The 14738-nt window shown below is 46.9% G+C and overlaps 1 protein-coding gene across 2 annotated transcripts in view; it reads right to left on the bottom strand.

The window, feature by feature from the left end:
- The window catches only part of STAM (signal transducing adaptor molecule), a 72100-nt gene that overhangs the window by 36123 nt on the left and 21239 nt on the right, over positions 1–14738 (bottom strand). For both annotated transcript variants that reach the window (XM_082257789.1, XM_082257790.1), the window contains exons 2-3: positions 12004–12088; positions 9706–9781 (exon numbers count right to left, since the gene is read on the bottom strand). In XM_082257789.1, coding sequence (XP_082113915.1) covers positions 9706–9781; positions 12004–12088 — 161 coding nt within the window. The remainder of the gene's footprint in view (positions 1–9705; positions 9782–12003; positions 12089–14738) is intronic.

The following is a 14738-nucleotide window of genomic DNA, read 5'->3' as shown; positions in this document are numbered from 1 at the left end:
GGACCTGCTCTGCTCTATTTCTCTTTGCCAGCAGGGAGAGTAATGTATCGGGGCCATGTACATGTAGAAAAACACATGCATATGTATTTAAACTTTGGGGTGCACACCCTAATGCAATAGGCTGCGCACACCTATGGGCGGTGTAGGTGGAAGCGGCGGTGGAGGAGGACCAGGGCCGGATTAAGAGCATCATGGGCTTGGTGCTGAGGATTTTGAAAGGCCTTAAGGGCCGTGCCTTGGCATGCACCCAGAGGAGGAAGGGTGCAGCCATGCATGCCTAATTCAACATGGGATGCTGTCTCTGAAGCCCATAAACACATCCATGCATCAGCAACTGTCCCTCCTTGTCCAGCCTTCGTGCTGTGTGGGGAGGTTCTGAGGGAGCTGCCTGGGGAAGCGAGCATAGAAGCCAGACTTCTGTGTTTACAAGTGACAGAAGAGCGGTAACAGTGAATATGGCCAACCCGGGGCCTATATAAAAGGTAGGGGCCTGGAGCTGCAGCTCCAATAGCCCCTACGTTAATCTGGCCCTGAGGAGGACGAGGTAGCCAACACTGCTTCTTTTCACAAATTTTAAATGAGGGTACACCCCAAAAGAGTGAGAAAGAGCAAAAATGGAACAATGGGTGGGTAAGGTCGGTATACATCGCTATTCTGCACAAGGTACGGAAAAGTCCCGTGGGATCCATGCCTGGTTCATTTTAATGAACGTGAGCTTGTCCACATTGTCTCTGGACAGGCGGCTGCGCTTGTCTGTTATAACGCCTCCAGCCGTGCTAAATACCCGTTCAGATAATACACTGGCTGCAGGGCACGTCAGCACCTCCAAGGCGTAAAGGGCAAGCTCAGGCCATGTGCCCAATTTGGAGACCCAGAAGTTGAAGGGGGCAGACCCGTCATTCACTACATGTAGGCGTGTGCACACATACTGCTCCACCATGTTGGTAAAATGCTGCCTCCTGCTAAGACGTTCCATCTGAGCTGCTGGTGCTGCTGTTTGTTGTGGCGTGCTGACAAAGCTTTTCCACATGTCGGCCATGCTAACCCTGCCTTCTGAGGTGCTGGCGGTGCCCTGGTTGCGTTGGCGACCTCTTCTTCCTCCTCCTCCTCCTCCGCCTTGTGCTTCCACTGTGGCCCCGCTGTCAGGTGGGAATGCCAGCAGCATCGCGTCTACCAGCGTGCGCTTGTACTCGCGCATCTTGCGATCGCGCTCCAGTGAGTGAATTAAGGACGGTACGTTGTCCTTGTAATGGTGATCCAGCAGCATGGCCACCCAGTAATCAGCACAAGTTAGAATGTAGGCAACTCGGCGGTCGTTGTGGAGACACTGCAGCATGTAATCGCTCGTGTGTGCCAGGCTGCCCAGAGGCAACGAAAGGCTGTCCTCTGTGGGAGGTGTATCGTCCGTGTCCTCTGTATCCCCCCAGCCACGCACCAGTGATGGCCATGAGCTGGCCTGGGTGCCACCCTGCTGTGAACATGGTTCCATCTCCTCCTCCAGCTCCTCCTCCTCATCCTCCAGAACTGTGCCCCTGCTGGACAATTGTGTCCCTGGCGTTTGTGTGTGCAGGAACCCACCCTCGGAGCCCCTTGCGAATGACTGCCCTGAAAGCCTTGGAAATGTTACCTCCTCATCCTCCTCATCCTGTGCCACATCCTCTTCCATCATCGCCGAATTGTTTTTTCAAGGAGGCATAGAAGTGGGATAGTTAAGCTGAGAACGGCGTCATCGGCACTGGCCATGTTGGTGGAGTACTCAAAACAGCGCAACAAGGCACACAGGTCTCGCATGGAGGCCTAGTTATTGGTGGTGAAGTGGTGCTGTTCCGCAGAGCGACTCACGCGTGCGTGCTGCAGCTGAAACTCCACTATGGCCTGCTGCTGCTCGCACAGTCTTTGCAGCATGTGCAAGGTGGAGTTCCACCTTGTGGGCACGTCACATATGAGGCGGTGAGCGGGAAGGCCGAAGTTACGCTGCAGCGCTGACAGGCGAGCAGCAGCAGGGTGAGAACGCCGAAAGTGCGCACAGACGGCCCGCACTTTCTGCAGCAGCTCTGACATATCGGGGTAGTTTTTAAGGAACCTCTGCACCACCAAATTCAGCACATGCGCCAGGCAAGGGATGTGCGTCAAACCGGCTAGGCCCAGAGCTGCTATGAGATTTCGCCCGTTATCGCACACCACCAGCCCGGGCTTGAGGCTCGCTGGCAGCAACCACTCATTTGTCTGCTGTTCCATGCTCCTCCACAACTCCTGCGCGGTGTGTGGTTTGTCCCCCAAACAGGCAAGTTGTAAAACTGCCTGCTGTCGTTTACCCCTGGCCGTGCTGAAGTTGGTGGTGAAGGTGTTACGCTGTCCGGATGAGGAGGCGGTAGAGGATGAGGAAGCAGAGTAGGAGGAGTTAGGAACAGGAGGCAAACTGAAGCGCCCTGCAATCCTCGGTGGTGGAAGGACATGCGCCAAATTGCTATCCGCCTCAGGCCCATCCGCCACTGCATTTACCCAGTGTGTCGTTAGGGAGATATAACGCCCCTGACCGTGCTTACTGGTCCACGTATCGGTAGTTAGGTGGACCTTGGCACAGATGGCGTTGCGCAGTGCACACCTGATTTTTTCCCCCACTTGGTTGTGCAGGGAAGGGATGGCTTGCCTGGAAAAGTAGTGGCGGCTGGGCACGACGTACTGTGGGACAGCCACCGACATAAGGTTTTTAGAACTGTGCGTCTCTACCAGACGGAATAACAGCATTTCAAAGGCCAATAATTTTGAAATGCTGGCATTCAGGGCCAGGGATCGCGGGTGGGTAGGGGGGTACTTCCTCTTCCTCTCAAGTGTTTGGGAGATGGAAAGCTGAACGCTTCCACGGGACATTGTGGAGATGGTTGGTGACCCAGGTGGTGGTGTTGCTGACAGATCCTCTGTTTGCGGGGTGGCAGGTGCCGGTATCACTACAGATGTGGCTGGAGCGGCCGAGACTGCAGCAGAAGAGGAAGCAGGATGAGCCAGAGACGTTTCTTGGTTTTGAAGGTGTCTACTCCACTGCAGCTCGTGCTTTGCACTTAGATGCCTGATCATGCAGGTTGTGCTCAGGTTGAGAAGGTTTATGCCTCGCTTCAGGCTCTGATTGCACAGGGTGCAAACCACTCGTGTCCTGTCATCAGCACATTTTCTAAAGAACTTCAACGCTAGAGAACTCCTTTGAGCTGACTTTGGTGTGCTCGTTCCCTTGCTGCATTGGGCAGTAGCGGGCGTAGTGTCTAGGGCAGGGCCGCTCCGCTTCTGCACCCTGCTCCCTCTTCTGCTGTGCTGGTGGCTCTGTGCGACCACCGCCTCTTCCTCCAAACTACTCAGGTCACCTGCATGACGTTCATTCCATGTGGGGTCGAGGACCTCATCGTCCTCCACATCATCTTCCACCCAGTCTTCACCCCTGCCCTCCTTGTAGGTCTCCACAATGCTGAATGCCACAGCAGTTGGCACCTGCGTTTCGTCATCATCGGAGACGTGCTGCGATGGTCCTTGCATGTACTCATCTTGAGAAATAAGTGGTTGGGCATCGCTGCACTCAATCTCTTCAACTTCTGGGGCAGGGCTAGGTGGATGGCCCTGGGAAACCCTGCTGACAGAGTCCTCAAAAAGAAGAAGAGACTGCTGTATGGATTGGGGCTCAGACTGCTTGCCTGATTGTGGTGAAAGACGGTTGGACATTGGATGCAGGTGCCAACTCTGAGCTTTCTGCAGTAGACTGGGTGGGAGACAATGTGAAGGAACTGGAGGCACTGTCAGCAACCCAATCTACTATCGCCTGTACTTCTTCAGGCCTCATCACGTCTAGAGGCGCATTATGCCCTACCAAATACTGATGCAGGTTCTGTCGCCTACTCACACTTGTGGAAGGTGTTTCACTTGTGCGTGTAGCTGGCACAGATCGACCACGTCCTCTCCTTGCAACAGGAGCTCTACCAGCAGCACCACGACCCAGGCCACGGCCCCTATTTGACGGTCTCCTCATATTTCTGTAATTTATGATCTTGCCCTAGAAAGGTGTTTATTGAATAGCGGAACAAAACAACAACAGTATCGCACGGGTGTATCTCACAGTCAAATATGCAAACTATGCCGTAATTTAATTTTCTTACACTCCAAAAGGGTGTATATTGAATAGCGGAATAGAAAAAATTTTATAATACGATGTATCTCACACGTACAAACACAGACTAGGCCCCGATTACAATTTTTTGTACTCTAAAGGCAGGATGAGGAAGAGGAGTAGGAGGAGTTGGGAACAGGAGGCAAACTGAAGCGCCCTGCAATCCTCGGCGGTAGAAGGAGATGCGCCAAACAAATTTAAAAAGGTGTATCTCACATGTACCGGTACAGACTATCCCGCAGTTAAATTTTTTACACTCAAAGAGGGTGTATATTGAATAGCGGCATAGGACAAATTTTACAAAACGGTGTATCTCACACGTATAAAAACAAACTAGGCCCCGATTACAATTTTTTCTACCCTAAAGGCAGGATGAGGAGTAGGAGGAGTTCAGAACAGGCAGGAGGCAGACTGAAGCACCCTCAAATCCTCGGCAGTATGAGATGCGCCCCAAAAATTGGAAAGGTGTATCTCACACGTACCGACACAGACTATCACGCAATTTAATTGTTTATACCCAAAGGTTTTGATTAAATAGCGGAATAGAAAATATGATCCAAAAAAAAATGTATGTATATCACACGTACACAACCACACTAGGCCCCAATTACTATTGTTTGTACCCCTAAAAGGCTGGATGAGGAGTAGGGGGAGTATGGAACAGGCAGCACCCTCAAATCTTCAGAAGTATGAGATGAACCCCAAAAACTTGGAAAGGTGGATCTCACACGTACCAACACAGACTATCCCCCAATTTAACTGATCCCCAAAGGTTTTTGATTAAATAGCGGAATAGAAAATATGATCAAAAAAAGTGTATGTATATCACACGTACACAACCACACTAGGCCCCAATTACTATTGTTTGTACCCCTAAAAGGCTGGATGAGGAGTAGGGGGGAGTATGGAACAGGCAGCACCCTCAAATCTTCAGAAGTATGAGATGAACCCCAAAAACCCCAAATATTCAGCTCTGCTGCAGGCCACAACTTAATTTTTTTTAACCCAAGGCTGTATATTGAATAGTGGAATAGAAAAAAAGTGTATGATTTTTGAAATCACTCAATATTAGCACATGTGAAATGAACACAGCAGTGTATGATCAGTCACTCAGCACAGCACAGCTGAAGGAAAAAAAGGCTGCACACAGTGCCTGATAGAAAAATACTTTTCTCCCTCCTCCTCAGTGGGCAAAAAAGATTGTATTCACTGCACCCCACAAAGATTGCGTTCACTGCACCCCACAAAGATTGCGTTCACTGCACCCCAAAAAGATTGCGTTCACTGCACCCCAAAAAGATTGCGTTCACTGCACCCCAAAAAGATTGCGTTCACTGCAGCCCACACACAGCAAAATGGATGTGGACCACTGACACCTGCCTATCTCCTATCCCACACCACACAGCAATATCGATTGTAGTTTGTAGAACACACTTTCCCTAAAAATCAGCAGACTCTCTCCCTAACAGGATTTATAAGATCGTAGATCGGGTGACTGCAAACCCCACCCCACACAGCAATGTCGATTGTAGTTTGCAGAACGCACTGTCCCTAAAATCAGCAGACTCTCTCCCTAAAATGCCTACAACTCGCCCTGCCTAACACACTCCGACCTGTCCCTCAATTCTATCCGGACACAAATGTTTTTTTTTCCTGTCTGTCCCTAATCAGCAGCCAGCACGTTGATGTGTGCTCTCTCCCTGATCTAAACAGCAGAATGACGCCGCAGCGGCGCTGCCTCGAACTTATAAAGACTTGGTCACATGCTTCAGACGGCCAATCACAGCTACTGATACATTTGCAGGCATGGCTGGGATGGCTTAGGCACACCAGTTAAACGCTTGTTGATTGGCTGTTGAAAGCCCGCCATGAAAAGCGCGCCAAAGCATGCAAAACCCAGAAATAAAACGACCGAACACGGATTTTTACCCGAATATACAGTAAAGTGTTCGTGTCCGTGTTTGGGTAAAAAAATCCAATTATTCGGTACGAACACGAATAATACAGTCCGTGTTCACTCAACCCTAGTTATAACCTTTCCTTTAATCCAAAATTAAAATGAAAGTTTTGCCTATAGTTTTACTTTAAAGCCCAACTCCAGGCAAATAATCCCCTGCACTGGGGCTGTGCCCGCACTGCAAACTTAATTGCTCATTTATGTCAAAGTGAACAATAAAAGGAAAGATATTACTTACTGATCCTCTGCTCCTCCCTGCAGCTAAACTAGTCCTGGCAGTTTCTGAAAACCACGCTTCCCCCATCCCCCACGGTCTATGGTCCTGATGTCATCAAGACCAGAGCAGGGTCCAAAGTCTTGCTCTGGATTAGAGGACACCAAAGGACAGCCCACCTCCGGATAGTGGGGGAGCACCATCTGCCAAGGGAGTGGAGAACCAGGTAAGTAAATTGACTTCTCTAACCTAGACAAAATGAGTTGTTAAAATGGATGTAAACCCTATTCATGAAATCTGACCTGGGCACATATATCTGTAGTGTTTACTTATCACTCTCCAAAGCCCTGAGTCCCGTGTCTTTCTGCTGCTCCGTTCCTCAGTTATCGGCACGATAACTTCAGACAAGTTCTCCGACACAGGAGATAAAAGCAGCTAGAAATATGTGTTGGGCTGGGTTCACAGAGACAGATAAGCAGAGCTGGTCTATTCACAGCACAGCATGTTTCTTCCTTCCTCTGCCTATGCGGAGGGGGAGGTGGGGTGTGCCTTTCCTCCAATCAGCTGTCACACCGCGTATGTCCAGACTCCACACCCAGTGCTGGAACAGGAAGTAGAAATTCTAACGCGATGTTCACTTTCTAAACAGTGTAGAAAGCTGAAGACAGCAGATATACAAATAAAAATGTATGTAGAGAGGTTTGTTTCATCTCTGTGTATCATCTGAGGCTGTTCACTTCACCTCTATTTTAACCCTTGCAGTATAGACACAGCCCAGCTGTAAGGGACACTTTTTTTTCTGCCTGGAGCTGGGCTTTAAAGATGGCTCAGTAAAACATTCTATACATGAATTTAAAAAATAATTCTATGTGTAGCAGCCTCCCCAGCACCCCCTAATACTTACCTGTGCCCTATCTCTTTCCAACGGTTTCCACAAGTTCCTCAGCCGCCCGGTACTCTCCCTCCTGATTGGCTGAGACACAGCCACAGTGCTATTGGCTCCCGCGGCTGTCAAAGTCAGTTACCCAATCAGTAAAGAGGGGGGGGGGCGGGCCAACCGGCCGCTCCGTGTCTGAATGGAAACACAGAGCTGCAGCTCAGCTGCCCCCATAGCAAGTTGCATGCTGTGGGAGCACTCAACAGGAGGGAGGGGCCAGGAGCAGCAACAAGGGACCCGAGAAGAGGAGGATCCGGGCTGCCCTGTGTAAAACCAACTGCACAGAGGAGGCAAGTAGAACATGTTTGTTATAAAAAAAATAGAAAAACACAAGACTTTACAGTCACTTTAAAAAGTATTGACTTTAGATCTACTTTACAAGAGAGAAAAAAAAAAGCCCCCAATTTTCATTTGTCTCTGTTTTGGAGATAAAAACATGAAAATGATAGAAGACAAGTAATCAATACAATAGTGCGGTATTTTCAAATGCCTCAGCGCTCTGTTGCCAGAGTTGTGTCCAATATAGACAGAAGATACTAATCTCAATGAGGTCACTGGGTGTCTACTGCATGTTCTATTAGTATACCGAGAAGGAATTCACACAGCATATATTTATTCAGAGAGGACCACCAACATGTCTGTCTCCTTCAGTTAGGACTCATCTAACATAGAACTGGGGTAGAAGATGATCTCCTGTTTTAACCCCTTTGCGTGTGCAGCCATTTTTTGTTATTTTATGCACACGTGTTCATTTTTTATACTAGAAAATTTACTTTAACCACTTAAGCCCCGGAGGATTTGGCTGCTAAACGACCAGAGGGTATTTTGCGATTCGGCACTGCGTGACTTTAACGGACAATTGCGCGGTCGTGCGACGCTGTACCTAAACTAATTTGGCGTCCTTTTTTTCCCACAAACAGAGCTTTCTTTTGGCGGTATTTGATCACCTGTGCGATTTTTTGATCACGCGCTATAAACAAAAAAAGAGCGTAAATTTTGCAAAAATAGCAATATTTTTCCCTTTTTTTTATATGAAATTCCCCCCAAAAAAAATGTAAAAATCAAAATTTTTTAATATTTTCGGCCAATTTGTTTTATGCTACCTATGTTTGGTAAAAAAAATCGCAAAAAGCGTATTTTGATTGGTTTGCGCAAAAGTTATTGCGTTTACTAACAAAGGGAAAGATTTTTGTCATTTTTGTTGTTTTTTTTTTTAACGCGTAATGGCGGCGATCTGCGATTTTTTTTGCGGTACTGCGACATTACGGCGGAAAGATCGGACCCTTGACTGACCTTTTTGACACTTTTGGGGTTACCAGTGACATTTCTACAGTAATCAGTGCTATATATATGCACTGTTACTGTAAAAATACACTGGTAGTGAAGGGGTTAACTTTATTTGAGAGGGAGGGGCTGTGTGTGTCCCTAGGGGCGTGATTCTAACTGTGATTGGCTGTGGCTTCAACTGTATGCAGAGTGATCAATGGATCTACATAGTAGATCCATGTGATCAGCTCTCATACAGCGAGGAGAATGACAGGTGGCTTGTTTACACAAGCTGCCTGACTTTCTCCCTCTCCCCCGCCGATCACAGAGTGGCCGGCGGCGATCGGGTCCGCCGGTCACACGCGCGGGGGGGGTCCGTGACCACGCGGGAGCGGGAGCGCGCCTCCGGCGGCGCGCGCTCGCTCCCTAAACCCTCACAGGCGAGCGACGTAGACCTACGTCACTTTGCCTGTGAGGGGCTGACCGCCGCCGTAGATAGTCGTGCGGCGGTCGGCAAGTGGTTAAACCCCCAAAATGATATTTTCTAAAAACAGAGGCATTTTAGAAAAAAATGGTGGCAACTGCTAATTTTTTATGTTGTCCAATATTTGTACGCTGACATTCAAAGCGATACTTAACACGTGTGGCGCAAATCGCTCTTTACATACATGTGTGCGCCCTACGAGTGTTTGCATTCGCATGTGTGCATCGTGTGAAGCAGGTGCTTTAAAAATGATTTTTATTACAATTTACATTTAACACTTATTTACATTATATATTGCTATGACAAGGGGACTAACAAGTCCTATATAAGTGGCAGAGAACTTTTACTGGTTAGTCGGAAGGCAGCAGTTCTGTGGCATCAGGTGGCTAAAGGATAAGTTCACCCTAACATGTTACACCCTGAATATGAATGTAACACGTTACAGATGTACCGGTCCCTGATCTGACACCTAGCAGGGGAGCTTCTCCCTCCCTCCCACCACAACCGCTAGCTGTTACATTCTGCAATCTGCAGTGTTCTGTGAATGAGAAGACTACAAGGCCTGACCCCTTTCGTGGCTGTTGGCTTGTAGTGCTCAATGAACTACCACAGCAATTCTGTTTATTTTTCTAGGAAAAGGCAGTTTACAAATTGTAATGGTCAGTTAAAAACAAGATTAACTGACAATAACACTCACCGTTAGTGCTTGCATTGCTACATGTGGGTCTTTATGGTTCACTCTTCTCATAATGGAACGCAGACAGTCTTTAGGCCTAAAAATAAATAAATACATTTAAAAAAAAAAAAAAAAAAAACACTTAGGCTGGCCATACACTATACAATTTTCTTGTACAATTATCTTTTGGATTTACCAAAACCATATAAATATGCAGTTCATACCTAAACACTTTCAATTTGTATGCAATTAGGCAGGCCCTTGCACTACATAGTTCAAGGTAAATCTAAAGAAAGTTGAACAGGAAAATTGTATAATATATGGCCAACTTTCTATATAACTCGAATGCTGGCCAAACACTAGCCAAAGAATAGTTTAAAAATCTGTCATTTGGTCCGATGTTCGTTTTTCGTCCAGTTAATGGGCACAAATAGAAAATAGTTTTTAACTTTTCAGAGCCGAAAAATCTAAGGAAGTTTGGAAAATTCTGCCAAACGAATGATAAATTGAAAGGTTAATGTGTTTCTTGGCTGAACTGTTTGCACTAGGCATATGTGACAAACTGAACGAAAAACGTCCATTGAACGATTTATCGTTCGAAATTCAGTCATTACATGATGGCACCATTGCTCTTACGGCCGATTTTTCATTTTTCGAAAAGGAGTTCAAACTATTTTTCGGCTAGTGTATGGCCAGCTTAAGGCTCCATTCACACACTAGTGCGACCACAGTACAGATTACTAGTTGCGTGATTTTGAGTGCGACTTTCATGCAACTTTACACTTGTGCTGGAACCTTTTTCTATTCGCTGCAACTGTCGCATTGATTGGAACGGGTGCCATTGAATTTAATGGGCTGCGCCTTGTCATGCAAGTCTATGTGTTCAAGGTCGCATGACAAGGCGCACTAGTGTGAACGAAGCCTTAATTATAAATTAAAATTCAGCTCTTTGAGGCACTGAATAAGAAAGTAGCCTGTGATTGTAGTACAGACTACAGCTGTAAAGCCCTAGTATGCTTTGGCTGTCTGTGGAGGGCTAGTTGTTGAGGTGGTTCTTTATTGTTAGGTCATGTGGTTTGTCCTTAGTTGGCAACCTCATCCCTGATCTGTGTGCTCCCTATTTACTGCCCCTCACCAACAAGCAATACCACACACTCACCACCAAACCAAAACAATTCAATACTCTACACTCACTACAACTGAACAGACAGACAATAACCCAATCATCGCCACTGCATGACAGGCAACTGCTGCAACACCAGCGTGCAATATCCAGCTCACTACAACTGTACTGCCATGCAATACCTCACTTACTGCCACTTCAACAACATGCAATGCCCCACTCACCACCACTGCACCAGAATACAAACCCCACTTACCGACACGCAATATCCCATCCACTATCACACTTCTGCATTCCCTGCCACTGAACAGACGATAATCCAATCATTGCAACTGCATGACAGGCAACGCCCCAATCACTGTTGTAGCACCAACGTGCAATATCCAGCTCACTACAACTGTACCGTCATGCAATTCCTCACTTAATACCACTTCAACAACACGCAACACCTCACTCACCACCACTGCGCCAGCATGCAAACCCCACTTACCGACACGCAATATCCTATCCACTATCACACTTCTGCACTCCCTGCCACTGAACAGACAATAATCCAATCATTGCAACTGCATGACAGGCAACACCCCACTCACTGCTGTAGCACCGTCCAACGTGCAATATCCAGCTCACTACAACTCTACCACCATCAATACCTCACTTACTGCCACTTCAACATTATGCAGCACCCCACTCACCACCACTGCACCAGCATACAAACCCCACTTACCGACACGCAATATCCCATCCACCATCACACTTCTGCTCTCACTGCACCAACACCAACTCCTACAGCAGTATAGTATTTCTCTTCTACCATGGAAAAGCATTTATGATGATTGCACATTTTAAAAATTATGCTTGAAGTTCCATCATAAAATGTTCTGAGTCAGCGACCTGAAAAAAGCATGCAGATTAGACAGCGTGAAGTCAGAACTCCCGATCCGCATACTTGTTCCTGTCAGTGTCTCACAGAATAATAAAACCACTGGATCAGCATGACAAGTAGGCAACTAACAATTTCAGGAGGAGAGCTCAGCAATGGAGGTCTCCATTTATCCATTTTACTGCAAAGCAGAATCATATTTCTTCTATCCTCTCTAACCTGATAATCTCTACAGAACATGCGTCAACAGCAGCAGAAATTCAAATTATCTGTCCCTCTACACCAAGTAGATGGATATTAAGGAAGAACTCACCCCGTGCGTGACTGCCCAACCTTATCACACAAGTCCAGGATCAGACTCCAGTCTTCAGCCGTGTTCAACTCACTTGTAGCTTTCTCTGTCAGAAAGAAAGAAAAAAACAGAACATCGTATTATTTGTCATGTTAACCATTATCACTGAGCTAAGGATCACACTTATGCGATGCGGGAAGGCTGCGAATTCGCAGCCTGTTCCCGCATCGCAAACGCACCCTTGGCAGTTCACACTGCCATATGCGATACGCTGGGGTGTCAATGTAATGTTAACGACACCCCCAGTTTGATCGCATATCGCAGTGCGATCTTGCACTTCGCACAGGATAGGATCGCACAAGTGTGAACCACTGTGCGATCCGATACTGATGCGGCTCAAAAAAAAAAAGGGTCCTGTGCGAGTTTACTGCGGGTGCAGTGCGAATTTAGCCATACAAAGTGTATGGCTAAATTCGCACCGCACAGCCGATCGCATGTAATGAAGGAGCAGTGCGCTCCGATATTACATGCGATCGGCGCAGCCGCACATATGTGAACCAGCACTTAAAGTAAAAGAAAATCCCCAAATTTGGGCTGTCCCCAGAAAAATAATGAAGAGGAATTTTCCAATGGGGACACTAGTTCGTGACCTGGGGGTCCCCAAGGAATTCCCTTAATTTGCAGGGATTTCCTCTCACTTCCTGTTTTGGCTATGGGATAGGAAGTGAAGGGATGTTCCCCAATTCACAGATAAAACCGTTCCTATTTATGTATTCTATCTTATCAAGCATTTGTCTGTCCATCCAGTCCTGAGATTTACACAGCTCTGCCACACAGCGCAGACCTGATCTTTTTCTTATGCTGTTTCACTTACACCTACAGGTCCCTTCCCCACCCTTACCCTGTTTCTGGACAGTAAAAGCAAAGCAGCACACAGAGCTCTCTCCTCCTTTTATTTGCACTGCAGCACAACTGCCTTGCTGCTTCTACCTCCTTCGCGCTAAGCTCTGCTGTATATGTACTACAAGAGGCTGATACCAAGTTAAATTCAGGTACTTACACTGCTTGCATTTAAAAAAATATTAATGTATTGAATTATAGAGTTGGATTAAAGCAATTTGAAAGTCTAAACGTTTTTCACCTTAAAGCGGTGTTCCAGCCTCCCCCCTCCAAAAATTAAAAAAGTCAGCAGCTACACATACTGTAACTGCTGACTTAATATTAGGACACTTAACTGTCATGGAGTACATCGGCTGTCGGGTGCTGCCACCGCCATTGCCGGTAAGGGAACCTGGCAGTGAAGCCTTGTGGCTTCACGGGCGAGTCCCTATTGCGCTTGCGCGAAGCGCGCTACACATTTAGATTGGCTTGGCAGTGGGGGAAGGAGGAGGGGGCCAAACTTCCAAGGGACAGCGCCGCGTCGCAGTCTCCCAGAAGTGGGGAAGGGTACTTGTCAAAAACAGGTACCCATTTCCCCCTCCCCCCCACGAAAGGTGCCAAATGTGGCACCGGAGGGGGGAAGAAGCAAATGAGCAGAAGATTCAATCTTGGGTGGAACTCCGCTTTAATGTATCTAAGCAAAATAAAAAAAAATAAAAAATGACTCAATCCAGTTTTTCCTTTCTATTTCCTCTAACGAATTTGACGTCCTTTTTTTCCCACAAACAGAGCTTTCTTTTGGTGGTATTTGATCACCTGTGCAATTTTTACTTTTTGCGCTATAAACAAAAAAAGAGCGTAAATTTTGCAAAAATAACAATATTTTTCACATATTTTTATGTGAAATTCCCAAAAAAAAAAAAAATGTAAAAAAAATAAAAATTTTAACATTTTTGGCCAATTTGTTTTCTGCTACATATGTTACGTAAAAAAAAAAAAAATAGCAAAAAGTGTATTTTGATTGGTTTGCGCAAAAGTTATTGCGTTTACTAACTAAAGGAAAGATTTTTGTCATTTTTGGTGTTTTTTTTTTAATGCGTAATGGCGGCGATCTTCAATTTTTTTTTTTGTGGGACTGCGACATTGCGGCGGACAGATCGGACCCTTGACTGACATTTTTGACACTTTTGGGGTTACCAGTGACATTTCTACAGTAATCAGGGCTATACATATGCACTGTTACTGCAAAATTACACTGGCAGGGAAGGGGTTAACTTTATTGGGGAAGGAGGGGGTTAAGTGTGTCCCTAGGGGCGTGCTTCTTACTGTGATTGGACATGGCTACTGGTGTAGGAACAGAGATCAACGGTCCTACATAGTAGGACGTCTGATCTCCATTCTTACACAGGGGAGAATGACAGGCGGCTTGTTTACATTAGCCGCCTGCCTTTCTCCCTTCACGGAGGACAATCGCGAGTGACTGGCGGACATCGGGTCCGCCTGTCACAGGCACAGACTTCCCAGGGAACGAGCCGGGGCGGGCGCTGGCCCGGCTATTGGCTCACAAGCAACTGACAGGCTAGTGACGTATATATTCGCCACTTTGCCTGGCCGGGGCTGACCGCCGCAGTATATGTACTTGCGGCAGTCGGCAACCGGTTAAATAAAGAATATACAAGTAAATAAAATGCCCCACTACCTGTCTACCTATTCCTAAACTCATACCTGGCTTCCTCACTTTGTACTTTCAAAAAGGAGAAACTGAGGGGAGTATAGACATAAGCTCCTGTTGCTGTCAGTCAAACTCCTGAAGAGGGGAGTGGCTTACTGGTGCTGTGTGTGTCTATAAAAGCAAACAGCCCGGATCGGGGGTGTGT

This window comes from Pelophylax lessonae (genome assembly GCF_965119305.1).
Source record: "Pelophylax lessonae genome assembly, chromosome: 5".
NCBI classification, from domain to species: Eukaryota; Metazoa; Chordata; class Amphibia; order Anura; family Ranidae; genus Pelophylax; species Pelophylax lessonae.
The sequence above is the reverse complement of the archived record's forward strand: the minus strand, read 5'-3'. Positions and strand labels throughout refer to the sequence as shown.